General features: G+C 41.1%; 1 protein-coding gene across 1 annotated transcript in view; it reads left to right on the top strand.

The window, feature by feature from the left end:
* Window positions 1-17638, top strand: part of TBP (TATA-box binding protein) — a 36385-nt gene that overhangs the window by 11821 nt on the left and 6926 nt on the right. The window contains exons 3-5 of the mRNA XM_056124885.1: window positions 1801-2165; window positions 9279-9366; window positions 15915-16006. Coding sequence (XP_055980860.1) covers window positions 1801-2165; window positions 9279-9366; window positions 15915-16006 — 545 coding nt within the window. The remainder of the gene's footprint in view (window positions 1-1800; window positions 2166-9278; window positions 9367-15914; window positions 16007-17638) is intronic.

The following is a 17638-nucleotide window of genomic DNA, read 5'->3' as shown; positions in this document are numbered from 1 at the left end:
TCGAGCAAATCGATGAACAACAGGAGGGCAGTGCAGTGCAATGCAGTGCAATGGGGGTGTTAGGAGACAAAGTCGGGGAATAGGAGAAGGAGGGTGAGAAAGTGATAGAGAGTAACGCATTCAAGAGAGAATGTGGGCTTCTCCAAATGCAGAACAAGCCAAGTGACTTTGTTTTAGATTGTTTTTAGGCCACACTGCTTAGGGCTTACTCCTGACTCTGCACTCAGGGATCACTCCTCTCAGACTTGGGGGACCATATATGGTGTCGGGGATTGAACCCAGGTCGGCTGTATGCAAGTTGCAAGGCAGGCACCCTCCCCACTGTAGTATAGCTCCAGCCTCATATGAATAGTGACTTTTTTGTGCCCTCTGCTTACCTGAGAATTAATTAAAAGTATGGATCTTTCCACATTAAAACATTGGGCATACTATTAAAAATTCCAACTTTGAATTTTTATTTCAATCAGGAATATGATTGAATGGGTCTCAGGAAAATTTGTCATCTTAGTTGAAATACTAATGAATCTATTGTTTTGGACAGGTCATTTAATTGTTCAGTTTTAGTTTTCTTACCTTTTATGTGGGTAAAGCAATTTTTATTTTCTTTATCAAGTGGTACTATAGTATCAAATCGGATTAAGCGGAACAGTGTCAGAAGTTTAGAAAATGTATGGAAAAGTATGTTGAAATTATTCTGATACATTGCATTTGTTTATTTCTTTTTATCTATTAATTTACTTTGTGGTGCTAGTGACCAAATCCAGGACTTCACACATGCCAGGGATGAGCTCTACCATGGAACCACTCTCCTAATTCTAGATTTTGTTAATTTAAATGTTCTTGAAATTCAACAATTTTTCTTTTATTATTTAAAATATTTTTTTGTTTTGTTTTTTGGTCCACATCTGGCAGTGCTTAGCATTCCTGGCTCTTTGCTCAGGGATCACTCTGGGCAGGGCTCGAGGGACCAAGTGAGATCCCGGGGATGAAATCTGGGTTGGCCATGTACAAGGCAAGTTGTCTACTTGCTATACTGCCACTCTGGCCCCAATTAATCTTTTTAATAGTATTCTAATAGTTGCCTTTAATTCTAGCTCATACTTAAATTTTCTATGTGCTTAAATTTTCATTGTGTTGAATGCTACTAAGTGACCCTCTGGTAACCATCTAATTTCATCCAAACCAGGACAACTAGTTCGAGAATTATTTGGGTACTTATGTAGATTACAATGTTAATGTAATGATTTAAACATTAATATTTGATAGTAGATAGATGGGAATATATAGTCAGTATAGTTATTGCTTATATTCTTTCTGACAGTCTTAGAGTGTATGTATAAAGGAATGTATAGTAGATGGAGGGTCTTCCTCAAGTTTCCACATGTAATAAGTACAGAGCTGAATTTCATACATGCATTTTTTTTTTTCCTTTTTGGGTCATACCCAGCAATGCTCAGGGTTTACTCCTGACTCTGCACTCAGAAATTACTGCTGGTGGTGCTTGTGGGACCGTATGGGATACCAGGGATTGAACCTAGGTCGGCCATGTGCAAGGCAAATGCCCTACCTGCTGTACTATTGCTCTGGCCCCTCATATCTACATCTTAACTCTAAGGACTTATCTACTAGGTTACAGTGAAGAAGAATGTGGTATGTACAAGAACTTCAGGTGCCTCCTAATGAATGCTGAATGGTTCCTGTCATCCTTGGGTTCTGTCTCTCTCTGTACATGACACCCGTTCCTCTCACAAATCTTCAGCACCAGCAATCCTAACCCATTGTTCTCTTGGCTTTCCACAGGGTGCCATGACTCCGGGACTCCCCATCTTTAGTCCAATGATGCCATATGGCACGGGGCTGACCCCACAGCCTATTCAGAGCACCAATAGCCTTTCCTTGTTAGAGGAACAGCAACGGCAGCAGCAGCAGCAGCAGCAACAGCAGCAGCAGCAGCAGCAGGCTGCAGTGGCAGCGGCTCAGTCCACATCCCAGCAGGCAGCGCAGGGTCCATCGGGCCAGACACCACAGCTCTTCCACTCACAGACTCTTACAACCGCCCCCTTGCCGGGCACCACCCCCTTGTACCCGTCTCCCATGACACCTATGACCCCCATCACCCCTGCCACGCCAGCCTCCGAGAGCTCTGGGATCGTGCCGCAGCTGCAGTAAGTACTCTAGAGTACCCTCCTCTCCCTCCCCCTGGAGGGCTCTCCTGCAGCTTTGTTGCTTTCCTCTGCCATCCTTCCTGATGCAGTGTGGGTCGAGGAGGGCAGCACCTATGATAGCTCTGTGTCAGCACCTGCTTCAGGCTATCTTAGTGAGTTGGTGCCTTCTGTGAAAGACTAACATCTTCAGACATCTTAAGACATTTACAACTTACTGAATCAAGCCTCAACCCTGGGGCACTTCAGGTTTCCAGGAAGATTCATTTCTGCATCACAGAATCAATGCAGTTCATAGTGGGTCTTGTTTTTCTTCACTAGTTGGTATAAGGGTTGCTTTTTAGAACATAGACTTAAGGCAGTTGTTATTACCTTAAACAAGATTTTTCAGCTTAATCAAAGTGGATTCTATGACAAAATGAGGAGGAGAGGCTGGGAAAAATAATTCCCTGAAAAAAAGACAAGTATTATCAATGAGAGTATAGTTTTTGCTTTTAGTACACTAGTAACACTGTCCTCCTATTGTCCATCGATTTGCTTGAGTGTGGATAACATCTCACAACAAATTGTGAGACTCGTTGTTACTGTTTTTGGCATATCACATAAAGTTAGCTTGCCAGGCTCTGCCGTGCCGGTGGGATACTCTCAGTAGCTTGCCAGGTTCTCCGAGAGGGGTGGCTGTGTGCAAGGCAAACGCTCTACCTGCTGTGCTATCGCTCCAGCCTAGTACACTAGTAGTCAAATTGAAAGACTGCTTGCAGTAACTGCGTTGTCTCAGTTTTCTTACACGTTATCATTGATTATGTATACAACGAAGCATTTAGTCACGGAGCCTGTCTTTTCTGAAGACCTGTGTCTTGCTTTGGGTCTGTTTGGATTTGTTTCAGTTGAAAAAGAAAATTTAATGATTTCAGAGAAGCACTTGTTAGTTCACCTTTATGAATACTTTGTCCCTCTTGTCTTACACCCTTGTCTGGCTTATGTGGGCGTTCAAGTTTACATCTTCCATTTAAAGTAAAAATAATAACTGGTCTGGGTGGTATGTTTGTATCTCACTAGCTCCTTAATCTTTTTTGTTCCCACAGAAAAATGCCAGCCAGATGTAGTATTCTATTTCCACTGTCTATTAAGGGGTTATAACTAGTGGGAGTCAGTGGCTTTTTAAAAACGAGAGTATGTATTTACTCAATCAAAATTTGTAAAATCACATTGAAGGAGAACTCTGGGGAGATGGCCGAGTAGGACTCTGCTGCCTACCTCCGCCCCCCACCCTCATCCCCCACACCCAGACAGTAGCACCACTGTGTGTACTGGGCTGGCAGTCTGGAGTGTGGGAGAGATTCACAGCCTTTGGGGTAGAAGTGCCGATGGTTAGTTGCTCCTTTTGGGCAGTGTCAGCCTTTGGCCCAGTATTAGCTACCTATCACTGACACCCAGACCCTTGGCAGTCAGCTTTGCAAATGGGCCTGGGACATCATACAGGTTGGGAAACCAGGGTGGGAGAAGCTCTGTCCAACAAAGGATCAGGTAGCTACTCTCTGGTTACACAAGGTGCAGACCAGGAGGCAGCACCAGTTGTTGCTCAACCTTCCCACTTACTCTCCTTTTGCTGAAGAAAAAAAAATCCCAAAAAAAGGCATTTTATTTATCCCCGTATCAATTTTTGCCAATGTGGGAACCAAAGACTAGGACATTACAAATTAATTGCATATTTGGAGGATATTGAAAATGACTGCACAGAGAAGCTCAGCACTTTGTCCCTGAACAAGACTGAACAACAGAAGCATTTAAGAAAGACTTTAAAAGCACTGTCCTAACTAAAGAAGCTCAAAGGACTAAAGGTGTGGAGAATGTTACGGAACCAATGTCTAAACAGATGTGAGTATCAGTAAAGATTAGAAAGCCTAAAAAGAAATGAGTTAGGTTTGTGATACGGGACACACCGTATATAAAGATAAAACTTTATGACTTCAGGAACCAAAAGATTGCAAAGGAACATTTTTTTTTTGTATATTGAATTTAATACTGCTAAAAACTCAGTTATAGAGTATTTGAACTTTAGGATATTTTTTGTTACCCTCCCTTGGTAATTAGAAGGAAAATAACAATGAATAAATTGCGCTGCACTGTCCTCCCGTTGTTCATCGATTTGCTCGAACGGGCCCAGTAACGTCTCCATCATGAGACTTGTTGTTACTGTGTTTGGCATATTGAATATGTCATGGGTAGCTTAATGAGTAAATTAAAAACAAAATTAAATATTTCACTATGAAAAACTAAATTAAACACCAAAAAGATGGTAGTGTAGATAAAAAGAATTAAGGAGACTATGGAGAATGTAGAAAGCAAATAACACAATGATAGATGTTCTTGTTTATTATGACTATTTTAAATGTGCATTGAGTAAATTCCAAATAAGGGCCAGAAGGAAGGCAGTTGCCTTGTATGTGGCTGCAGCTGCTGTGAACCTGGTTTGAATTCACAGCACCACATTGGTCCTCAAGCCAGGAATAGTTGGGGAGCACTGACAGGTGTGGCTTCCTGTCCACTCCCCAATAAAAGTAAAACTCCAAATAAAAGACTAATTGGAAGATCTAAAAACACAATATAGAATTAGCAGAAGATTGCTTGATCTGATGTGTGAGGCCCTGGGTTCAGTTCCAAGCACCATGGTGTAGGGTTGGGAGGTGGGTGGCAACTGATATAGCAAGAACCAGGGAGATAGGTCGGTGGGGTGGAGTGTGTGCTTCACACGCAGAAACCCTGGGTTCTAAATACTCCTCCCAGAAAGCTTTTCTAAAATACGGAATTAGAAAAGTAACAGTATGCAAGTGAACTCAGAAATCAGGGACTAGAGAGAGAGATGAGCAGTGTGAGCGCAGAGGCTCTCCTCAGTACCGCCTGATTCTTGACGCCACCAGACTGGAATGCCACAGGTCTCACTGGTGCCAGAAACAATCAGCTACATTTTTGTACACAAACAGCTTGAAAGGAAGTTATGAAGACACATCCCTTCACAGTAAAATCAAGGGTGAATAAAATCCTTCGGAATCAACCAAGGGGTTCAAAGTCTTCTGTAATAACTACAAAATTTGTGGGAAGAGACTTAGGAAGATACAATAAGTGGAAGCACTCCAGTGTTCATGGTTTGGAAGACAGTATTACTTAAATAACCTACATAGTCATTGAAGTTCCTACTAAAATCTCAACGATAGATCATGCAGAAATAGAAGAATTTTCATAGAATATCTGAATCAGAATGTAGTAATGGGGTAAGAACAGACATAGAAAACTGGTAAGGATTACATGTGGGACTCCTGGGTTCAGTCATAGTACTACATGGTCCCCTAGAGCACCAGTTGTGAACCAAAAACAACAACTGCAAAAGAGAATAGACACAGGGGCTGGAGAGATAGCACAGTGGGTAGGGCGTTTGCCTTGCACGTGGCCGACCCGGGTTTGATTCCCAGCATATCATATGGTCCCCTGAGCACCGCCAGGAGTGACTCCTGAGTGCAGAGCCAGGAGTGGCCCCTGTGCATCGCCAGGTGTGACCCAAAAAGCAAAAAAAAAAAAAAAAAAGAATAGACACAGACCAATAGAAATGTATTAAGAAGACCCATAACCAACCCTCAAAAATGGGCCATGATTTTTGACAAGTGTCAACATCATCCTGTGGGTGGGTGGGAGGGTAGGGCTCTTATAACATGATGCTGGGAAAACTAGATATTAAATAGATATTTAAAATCACAGATAAGAATTAACTCCAAAAACTGAGAGGAAAACAGGCACAGTTTCATAATATTGCAAAGTTCGCCTGGATAAAATACCACTCACAGAGGTCACAAAAGGAAAGATAGGCAAATAGGCCTTATTAAAAACTGTGAAAACACTGTATCAGAATACACTATCCACAGAGTTAAAAGGCAACCAATCCACAAGTAGGAAGAAAATATTTGGACATTACATGTGATAGAGGATCAATTATGGGGCTGGAGCCATAGCACAACGGGTAGGGAATTTGCCTTGCACGTGGCTGACCCGGGTTCGATTCCTAGCATCCCATATGGTCCCCCGAGCACCGCCAGGAGTAATTCCTGAGTGAAGAACCAGGAGTAAACCCTGTGTATTGCCAGATGTGGCACAAAAAAAAAAAAAAAGGATCAATTATTTGGGATACGTCGAGATCTCCTAAAATATAAAACTCCAAAACAGGTAATGGCTATAATCTGACATTTCTTCAAAGAAACTCCGTGAGAACACAAGAGAAGTTGCTCAACATCACTACTTATTGTCAAATGATAGAACCATAATGAAGGTTCACCTAAACCCATTTGGATCACTAGTGTATTACGAAAAAAAAAGGAGGAAGTGTTGGGAAGGACGTAGATAAGTAGAAACTGTTATGCTCTTTTGATAAAAATGCAAAATGGCACAAATTTTGTGTGCATTTACAATGATACATTTCTAAGTGGAAAAAACAGTATAGAAAATTCTCGAAAGTTAAAAGTAGGATCATCAGGGGCCTAGAGTGATAATACAGCAGGCAGGGCACGTACTTTGCACACAGTTGATCTGTGGTTGGTCTCTGGCTCCCCATATGGTCCCCTGAATCCAACCTGCCAGGGGTAAGCCCTGAGCACTGCTGGGTGTGATTCCCCCCCCCCAAAAAAAAAGATCATTATATGTCCTGTAATTTTTCTTCTGGGTGTATTCCCAAAGAATTGAAAGCAGAATTCCAAATCATTGGCACTCCCACGGTTACAGCTGTCTTAATTAAAATGATTCAAGTGTGGAAGCAACCCAAGTGTCCAACAATAGATGCTAGGGTAAACAAAAAAAAGTATGACCATATAGTGAAATAATTCAGCCTAAAAAATGAGGAAACTACAGTCTGCTATAACCTGAGAACTCTGAGATCATTAAAAAAATAAAAACTTTGATTCTACTTACTTGGGATACTTAGGAGTAGCCAAAATCTTATAGACAGGAAGTGTAATGGTGGTTTCCAGGGATTGGGAGGAGCAGGAAAAAAGGAATTACTATTTTAATGTCAATTTTGAGTTTTGCAACATGAAAAGACAGTTGCTATGATGACTACACAACATTATTTAATACCATTGAACTGTACACTTAAATGGTTAAGGTGGGGGTCAGAGTGAGATAACACAAGCGAGTAGGGTGCTTGCTTTGCTTATGGCTGACCTGGATTCTATCTTCAGCACAACATATGGTCCCTCAGGCCCTTCAGGAGTGATCCCTGAGTGCAGAGCCAGTTTTCAACCCTGAGCACTGCTGGTTGTGGCCCCAAGCACCCATTTCTCCCCCCAAAAAGGTTAAGATGAAGGCCAGAGATAGTACTGTTAGTAGGGCATTTGCTTGCACTTGTCTGATTTAGGTTTGATCCCTTACCACTCTGTATGCTACTTCAAACCCTCCAAAACTGAGTAAGCCCAGTGCATTCCCAGGTGTAGCTCAAAACCAAAAAAAGGTTAAGATGATAAATTGTGCTAATGTGTATTTTGTTGTATATTTTAATCTAATTTCTAAAAATAATAGATGTATTTGTGATATGTGCACCAAAATTAGATTCATTTTGTAGGTGAGCAAATGTTGAAGACAGGTGTGCATATGAAAGTGAATGCATTTATTCCGTTGATTATCCTGACTAGCTTTAAAATTGTTTATTAAGAGAGAGAGAACGCCATCCTCTTTCAACCAGATTATGAGCCATCAAGGTTTTTTTTTTTTTCCCTTTTTTTCATTTTGGGTCACACCCGATTGGTGGTGCTCAGGGACCATATGGAGTGCTGGGAATCAAACCCAGGTCTGCGCATGCAAGGCAAACGCCCTACCTGCTGTGCTATCGCTCCAGCCCCAACCATCAAGTTTTTAAAAGTACTTTTGAAATTGTGAGATTTTTAGTCGGCAGCATAAGAAAAAGAAGGGTCGGGGCTGGAGCGATAGCACAGCGAGTAGGGTGTTTGCCTTGCACGCGGCGGACCTGGGTTCGATTTCCAGCATCCCATATGGTTACCTGAGCACCTCCAAGAGTAATTCCTGAGTGCAGGGCCAGGAGTAACCCCTGTGCATTGCCGGGTGTGACCCAAAAAGCAAAAAAGCAACAAAATAAAGAAAAAGAAAAAGTAGGGTCGGAGAAATAGGGTGCCTTGGGCAAGGAGGCACTTGCCTTGCTTGCGGCAGACTTGGATTCACTCCTGTCACACATACCGGAGTAAGGCCTGAGTATAGCCAGGTTGGCCCTAAAACCAAAACCTAAAATTCTAATTTACTCTCTCTTCTCCCCCCATCCCCCAAAGAAAAAAGAAAAAGAAGTACCAGTGAACCAGAACCAATTTGAGTCTGGAATCAGTATTCATAGGACGACTCAGTTTCAGTTCCATATACAATGATGTACAAGTGGGCTAATTTATTGCCTGTTTTAAGTATGCACCTTCAAAACCAGAAAAACTTAAAAGTTGTTTTCCTTTATCAATTGTTACTAAATATTAATGAAAAGGGGTGCTGGACCCAGATAAAATGGTGTAGCATCTGTTTCTTTTGATTTACTGAGTCTTAGAAGGAAAAACAAATTTTTTTCTTTTGTCACAGAAACTTAATATTCAGTCTTCTAAATATACTTCTGAGAGAGCTGAGCAAAACATGCTTGCTTATTTTCTTCATAGGGTTTTCTTAGGGTCGTTGTGGTTGTGTGCTATTTTAGAGCTCCTGGATGTGAGGAAAGGCTAAGAAGGATGAGGGTCAAGATAGTCCCCAATTCCATGCCTGTCCATCCCTCCCCCTTAGGGGTCAAGTGCCTCCCCCTATCCCCCACTGAAGCCTCAGTCTGGTCATCTGAAAATGGACATCTTAGTTGGGGTTGTTATCAACTGAATTCAGTAACAGGGATTAAGTTCATAGTGTTTTATATTAAAATAATCTATGTAAAAATTCTCACCATCGTGTGTTGTACTTGTTACATGACTGTCAGCAAATTTTTAAAAATTCTAATTGAACTAATTTGTTAATTTAATGAAATTAACTAGTCCTAGTGAGTCACAATCCATCGTCCTGTAAAAGTTAAATAATTGTGTTTTCTTTTCAAATTTTTTGCAGAAATATTGTATCCACAGTGAATCTTGGTTGTAAGCTTGACCTAAAGACCATTGCACTTCGTGCCCGAAATGCTGAATATAATCCCAAGGTCAGAGCAATTTTAATGTGTTTCAACCTGTATGATAAAACAGGAATTTACTTTGAAAGGTCCCATTTCAAAAGTTCATTCATGCCTGTTTGTTGACATCAACGAGATGAGGATTTAAGTGAGAATGTGTATCATTTTTGAGTATCTGTCTTAGAGAGGCCTTAAAGATATGACTCTAGTAAGTAAACTAAATTTAGCCTTTGGTGAGTGGAGATCCTGTGAAACTAGGGAGAAGAATATATAGTAGAGACCCATTTCTATTTTGAAAAGTGTAGAAGATTGACATGCTCTCTAGAATTTACTTCAAAATTATCAGTTAGACAATTGTAAAAGTACCAAGTGCACAAAAATAAAAACACATTAGCTAGTTGTTCATTGTCATTGTCACTGTCCTCCCGTTGTTCATCGATTTGCTCAAGTGGGCCCAGTAACGTTTCCATTGTGAAACTTCTTGTTACTGTGTTTGGCAAATTGAATACATCACGGGTAGCTTGCCAGGCTTTGCCGTGCGGGCGAGATACTTTCGGTAGCTTGCCGGGCTCTCCGGGAGGGGCAGAGGAATCGAACCCGGGTTGGCTGGGTCGGCCGTATGCAAGACAAACGCCCTACCCGTTGTGCTATCGCTGCTCCAGCTAGTTGTTACTGTTGGAAAATTAAAAGTTTACTTAATTTTTTTTTTGTAGAGAACAGGGAGATAGAATAGGGATTAAGGTGCTTGCCTTGCATGTGTCTGACCCTGTTTCTGACCCCAGCATTGTATGTGGTTCTCTAAGCCCTGCCAGGTGTGAATTCTGAATAGAGTCAGGAGTAAGCCATGAGCACCTGAGTGTGCACTGCCACTGTTCTTTCCCACTCTCACCCCAGAAAAAATAAAATTTCTCTTTTTTTGGTAATAAAAAAGCCTAGTTGGAGCAATGTCTACAAGGTTTCTGGATGTGATTATTTTTTTGTTTTGTTTTGTTTTGGGTGGTGGTGCCAGAGATTGAGTCTGGGGCCTCATTTGCTAGCCAGGTATTTTATTGTTGAGCCAAATTCCCAGCCATCAAAATTCTGTATGTTTTCTTTTTTTTGTTCAGTATTAGCACCTGTATCTGAGTCCTGTCAGGCTAGCTATTTCTCTTATGCTGCTTCTCACAGCTCCCTTGGATGAAGTGCCATGTCTGCTACCCATACGGATCTTGCCTTTGCTCACATACCTTTAAGTCATCTTGAAGAAGCAGCTCAATACCAGCATCTAAGCAACTGTTAGGTGGTGGAGAGGAAAAAAGGAGAATGGACTTAGGTGTCCTAATAAAGTGCAGAGAAATTCACATCCAGTCTTTTTATCCAGTTTTTTAAATTTATTCTTATACTTGCCCAGGGGAATTAAGTCCTAAGCTTTGTCAATTTTAGGAACCAACTCTTTTTCCTCCCAAGGTTTTTTTTTTTTGTTGTTGTTGTTGTTTATGTAGGAGTACTGCTATTTATTCAGCCACTGATTCAATCAGCTGATTGAATTGGGCATGAACTCCACCTTACTTTTTTTTTTTCATTTTTTATAATTTTATTTATTGAGCAGTTACAAAGCTTTCAGGTCTAAGTCTCGGTCATACAATGAACCTGTACCTTCACCAGTGCCAATTCTCCACCCTCCAAAACCCTAGTATACCCCCATCCCACACCCTCCCCTACCTATGGGGCAGATGATTTCCACTTTACTCTCTCTCTACTTTGATCACATTCATTATTTTGACACCAGACCCACCATTATTATTTGGGATTTTACCCCAACACTCAGATCTGCCGAAAAAGCAACAAGAGACAATTTGTTTTCTATTGCTGGTTATGAATAACATATGATGTCATGTGGCTGCAGTAGTGTTAGTGCGATTTTGACATTCCGAAATTTTAACACTTAAATCTGGAGGGGTTTCTGCCAAAACATGCTGGGTTCCGAGATTTGTTCCTCAGTCTCTGGGATCATGGCCATTAAGCAGTTTGATCAGGAGCCAGATAGGCCGTTCCTGGGTGGCGACTCGGGATCTCATTGGGACAGGGAGGAGCGGGCCAGCTACACCCCCATCCCGTGAGGCCCCGTGTGTCTCGTCTCTGAGGGCCCAAACTTGACTGCCCAATGGCCTCTGGATGATGGCAGCCACTGAGCCAACTAGGGGGAACAGATGGAGGGACAACACCCTTTCCTCCCTGGGGTGGCCCAGTGACAGTAACCTACTGTGGGGTCCAGATGCATTTCGCCCACTGGGTTCCGAGATTTGTTTCTGAGTCTCTGGGATCATGGCCGTTACGCAGCTTGATCAGGAGCCAGAAAGGCCTGGGCGATGACTCTGGGTCTCGTTGGGGTGGGGAGGAAAGGGCCGGCTCCACCCCCATCCTGTGAGGCCCCACTTGTCTCATCACTGAGGGCCCAAACCTGACTGTCCAATGGCCTCTGGAGGATAGCAGCCACCGAGCCACCTAGGGGGAACAGATGGAGGGTACCCTTTCCTCCCCTGTTCCCCTAGTTTTTAACTATATTTGAAATGTGTGAGATGTGTAAGGGGCCAGAGAGATATATAGGGGTTAAGGCAACTTGCCTTGCATGTAACCAAACCCAGTTTATTTCCTGGCACTGCTGTATGTTTTCCTGCGTACCATTGGTGTCACCCCAAAACCGAGGGAGCAAAAATATTGGTGGTTGTACAGATAGTATTTAGTTCTCCAGAAAGTATTTGAGGATAGTTTGATTGTTTGACACTGTTACAGCCAATACATACTTAACAGTTTGTTGGGTGAGTTATTTCTTTTGTCTTTTAAGCCATGCTGGAGTCACAAATGATAGTTTGGGAAATAGCTAGCCAGGGTAGAAATAATCATGCAGTAAAATCCATATGTACTTTGCCATTGAGCTACATCCCTAGCTCTCAGGGGTTTTTTTTGATTAAGTGGTTTGTGTGATCATGTGACCGTATAGGGTGTTAGTTGGCCAGTACTTTACATGGTCAGTCAATACCCAGGTTTTATTTGCAGGGGGATATTGTAAGTTCTCAGGCATAGGGTGAGTATTTGTGGGGATTTTAAGGTATGAAGAACTAAGAATTTAAGCCAAGGAAATTTAGACCAAGGGAAAAAGAATTCCTTGGCGGGGGGGGCGTGGGGGGGTGGGGGGGGTGGGAACTCCTGTTTAGCTTTGGCTTTTTCTTTTTGGGGCACACACTGTTGTTCAGGGTTTGAACCCAACTTCAGTCCCAAGAACCACCTTGGGTTTGTTTTGGGGGCACTCCCAGCTTCGGGATTGCTTCTGGTGTTGAAGCATTCTCTTTTTTTTTTTTTTTTGTGGGGCATGGCCACTCCTGGTGATGCTCAGGGAGGAGTTTTTCCTGGCAGGCTTAGGGGACCATATGAGGTGCCGGGGACCGAACCCAGGTCGACCACGTGCAAGGAAAGCGCTCCCATTGTGTTATTGCTCTGGCCCCACACATTGACTTTAACAAAGGAAAAGAGACATATTTACAAACCATTATTACACATACCTAAATTCTTTGAACTCTAATCTGAGTGGGGTTCTAGAGTTTTGCTCTCCATTACTTTTCCCTGGCTTATAATTTTTAAAGTAATTTTGTTTCTGTTTTAGGAGGTGCCCTCCTTAGTGGGGCTGGGAGCCACCAGAGCTATACCAGGCAGTGCCCTGGAGGCCTTATAGGACCATGATCAAAACCCAGGGTCTAGTAGATGTCAGACATGTGCTCCAGCCCCCAGCTCCCTAGCCCTAGTAATCAAATATTTGAATTGCATTTCTCAACAACCCTTTGAGCTTCTCAGAGAAATTTTCCCACCAGTATTTTTGTAGTCTAGATGATTGCACATATTTTCCTTTGACAGGTGATGGGAAGTGGTTTTTTTTTTTTTAATGTGTCTATGTGAACACACAGTGTACTCTTTCATAAGTATTAAAATTTATAGGTAATTTTGAATGATTCCAAATAATTTTGAGATTTCTGAATAAAGATAAAAGATGATGGTTACATTTTTGCTGGCATCCTCAACTAAAAAGAAGAAAGATTAGATATTTTTGTGGTCAATAGTGGCAAAGCCGGTTAAGAGCTACTATTTGCACAGGTTAGGGAAGCCACTTTTGTTAGAACATGTTATGATTTTGGGGTTTTTTTTTTTTTTTTGAGGGCCACACTGGCAGTGTTCAGGGCAGATCCTGACTTGGCACTCAAGAGTCACTTGTGGCATGAGGCCCAAGGAACCATATGGGGTGTGAGGGATTGAATTTGGGTTGACTGTATGCAAAGCAAGTGCCCTGCCCCCTATACTATGTCTCCAGCCTCAAATGTGCTATAACTTCAAAAGTGTGAGGTCCTCTAATAAGTTACTAACTTGTTTCTAATGTTTTATTTGGAGGTAATTTTCAGAGATTAAATTTTTTTACTTATATAATGACACCAATCTCCAAAGTTTGTCTACTGTTAAGGATGCTTATTCATGGCTCTCTCAAAACAATTCTTAGTAGTATAATAACATTTAGAAGTTTCACTATATCAGTATTAAATATACTTCAAGTATTTAAAATGTATCATTAGTAAAACATCAGTCAGAAAGAGGCCATTTAATTTATTTGGTTTGTGGGCCACACCCGGTGATGCTCAGGGGTTACTTCTGGCTCTGTGTTTAGGAATCACTGTTGGCAGTACTTAGGGCACCATTTGGAGTCCCAGAGTCCCGAATTGAACCCAGGTTGGCAATTTGCAAGGCAAATGCCCTACCGGCTTTGCTATTGCTCTGGCCCAAATTTAGATCTATTTTGATTGTTGAGAGCTTTTGTGACTTAGTTGGGTTTCTATTGTAGCAGTATTAAATCTTGAAAGCAGACAAAATTTTTAATAGGGGTGTGCTTGCCAGCTGTAGCGAAAGGTAAATTGAATAATATTGACTCTGGGTTCAGAGGAATGATAAATTATGATCTTTGCCTGAGTTTATAAACTCTCAGATATAGCTGTGTTTTTATATACAAGTGAGGAAAATTTAGAGTGCATAGAAATGCCCAAAGTTAGAGTTGTTATAACTAGCTGATAAAGAAAAAACTCTTAGCTTTTGAGATTTTTTGATCAGTCTGGCTAGGTTAATTGAAATAAAATCACTTATAAGATTAGAGAACCCTATATCCTTATGGTTACTCTTTTGAAAACCAGAAATTCACATGTAGAATAGTTCTATTCTTTTGAGTTTAGCATGGGAAAAATGCTAAACTTTAAACGGAATAATGCTGTTTCTGAAGTGCTGAAGTTTTTTTCATTATTTGGAGCGTTTTCGCTTTGGTTACTTTTGGTGGTGTCATAGTTTTGGTGTCTGGACCACACCCAGATAAAACCTGTGCAAGGCAAACAGCTTACCTGCTATACAGTCTCTCTAGCCCTGCTCTTGCTATTGTGGCGTTTCCCTGCTCCATGTATTTTTATTTTAAGAAATTATTGAAATATTCAAACATTCTAAAGCTTTCGTAAAATAAAGTATTTCTCTTGTCTAAGGTAACATTTCAAGTGGTCATGTAACCACTGTAGAAAAGATCATATTACATGTAATATTAGAACTTTTATATTATGTGACTAAATAGGTAACAATAAAGTGTTATAGTCTTTGATGATGAAATACTAATGATATGACCTAAAAAACCAATAGGAGGAATTTAGCAAATTAAATTTTACATGGTGTAAAATCAAGGCAAGGCATAGATCATGTTTTAAGATTTTTGTTTGTTTGTGTTTTACTTTTGGGTCACAGCCAGCAGTGCTCAGGGGTTACTCCAGATTCTTCAGTCAGGAATCACTCCTAGTGGCTCAGGGGACCATATGTGATCTATAATTAATAACATAAAAATAATATGACCAAATTACTCATGAAAGGTGAATGCTCCCTCCACTGTACGATTTTTCTGGCCCCAAATTAAGATGGAGCAACTTGTCAGTTAAGTTGATTAATTTTTTGTATTGTATTAATTTTTTATGTAATTTTTTTATGTAAAATATTTTGCTTTTTGTCAAGTAATGTAGTAACTAAGGACATTAATTGAAGCCAATCATTTTCCTTTGTGTGTTTGCAAAAATGTGTAAATTCTGTTTTTAAAAGTTTTTAAAATTGGAATCTGTAGCTCTCTTTGTGTATATTAATATGCTTATAATCTTAATTATCCATGTAGAGGTGAGAAAGGTTTATCAGTTTATTTGCTAAAGAGATCATTTAAAAATTTGTAATTATAGAAGCTAATGATAAGCATCAAAAATAAGAAAGGGAGGCATTTATTAAGGACTATTAAAAATGCATTTTACATACAATGAGTTAGTATTTCTTATAGAAGTGTATGTCAGAGAATACACAGATTTTGGTCAGTGTACTCAGTGGACATTATCTCTGTTCTCCCTGTGCAAGAACATGGGACCAGGGTGTCCTTCAGAGGAATACAGGACAGGTGTTTCGATGATGATAATAGCTGTGATGTTTTAGTCATTGTCTAATCATTCTCCTAACTGGATCAGCATCTGACATGACCTCATCTCTGACTGTTTCAGCGGTTTGCTGCTGTAATCATGAGGATAAGAGAACCCCGAACCACAGCACTTATATTCAGTTCCGGAAAAATGGTTTGCACTGGAGCAAAAAGGTGGGTTTAAGGAGTTCATTCTTGCATGGTGTGAAAGAAAAGATTGTATCTCATCGTTCCAGATATTAGTTTCACTTAATGTCTTGGCTTTTTTGTTGTTGTTATTGTTGTTGGGTGGAAGTTTGGGCCACACGTCACAATGCTCAGGGTTGACCGCTGGCTCTATGCTCAGGGAACACTCCTGGCAGTGCTCAGAGGACTGTATGTGGTGCTGGGGATTGAATTGGGGTTGGCTACATGCAAGGCAAGCTCCTTAACCTGTATTGTTTTTCTTGCCCTCTTTTTGCTTTCATAATTAATTAGTTACATTGTAACCACTTTAGACAAGCATTGACTGGATTTTTTTTTTAAATTAGATGTGAATTTTCTTATTTTGTTACCGACAGATCAGAGAATCACACACACACACACACACACACACACACACACACACACACTCACACACCCCTGACAAGCTCCCCGTGGCGTATTCGATATGTATGCCAAAAACTGTAACGATAACAGGTCTCATTCCCTTGACCCTGAAAGATCCTCCAGTCGTTGGGAAAGATGAGTAAGGAGAGGCTGCTAAAATCTCAGAGCTGGGAGGAATTGAGAAGTTACTGGCGCCTGCTCGAGTAAATTGACGATGACAGTGGTACAGTGATACAGCTGTGAATTTTAAACATTTTCATCCAGTTCCATAGCATTGTGTATTTGAGAAAAGGTAACATCAAAATTACTAATAAGACTGGAAAGCAACTTGGTTCTGTAGAGTAGTGCATGCTACCCTGAGCACTGAGCCCGCAGTAGCCTTTGGATACCCACCAGGTATAGCCCAGACACCAAAAAAAAAAAAAAAAAAAAAAGGAAGGAAGGAGGGAGGGAGGAAGAAAAAGCTTAATAATAAGGATTCCTATTTATTAAAGTTACGTGCATAATACAAGTTCAACCCTGAGCAAAAAACGTCGGGGGTCCTTGGAGATAATACAGCACTTGGGATGTGTACCTAGTGCACACTTAACCTGGGTTCGTCCCTGGTATTCAACATCTCTCAGGCATTGCCACATAGTCCTGAAGTTTCCTAAGCATCACAAGGGATTGGTGTCCAGCACCACAGAGTCTGAGCAGCGACATTGCCTTTGGCAAATTCCTAACTGGGTTATACAAGTAGAGCCAAGGGTGCCCCTGGGGACCCCTAAGGACTACTTGGGGTCCCAACTTCAAAGAGGAAAAAAAGGCTGGTTGGGAATTCAGAATCCTTTGAGATGGTGGTGTTTATGATGGGCTGGCAGCCCGCCTAGGCCCTGTGAGTTGGTCACAGATGCCTGCCCCTCACCCTCCAGTTAGATACGATCTTCATTAGGGTCTTATGAATGCATTACTTTTGCAATATGCCCCAGCCTGAACTCCACTTCTCTATAGAGAAATGTAATGAATTTGTAAAGGCCTGTGCTTCAGGACCTTTAATGGTAAATCTGGTCTTTAACTAGGAGGAAAAGATTCCACCTGCAGGAAAATCATTCACTCAAGTGGATGATGATTTAATTCATGCACTTAAAATACATTGAATAAGAAAATGATGAATGAAACCTGCAAGACAATTTATTTTATTCCAGTAAAGGAAAAAAGGGGAATCTTGGTATTTGATTT

This window comes from Sorex fumeus, unplaced genomic scaffold (assembly GCF_029834395.1).
Source record: "Sorex fumeus unplaced genomic scaffold, SorFum_2.1 ptg000052l, whole genome shotgun sequence".
NCBI classification, from domain to species: Eukaryota; Metazoa; Chordata; class Mammalia; order Eulipotyphla; family Soricidae; genus Sorex; species Sorex fumeus.
The sequence above is the reverse complement of the archived record's forward strand: the minus strand, read 5'-3'. Positions and strand labels throughout refer to the sequence as shown.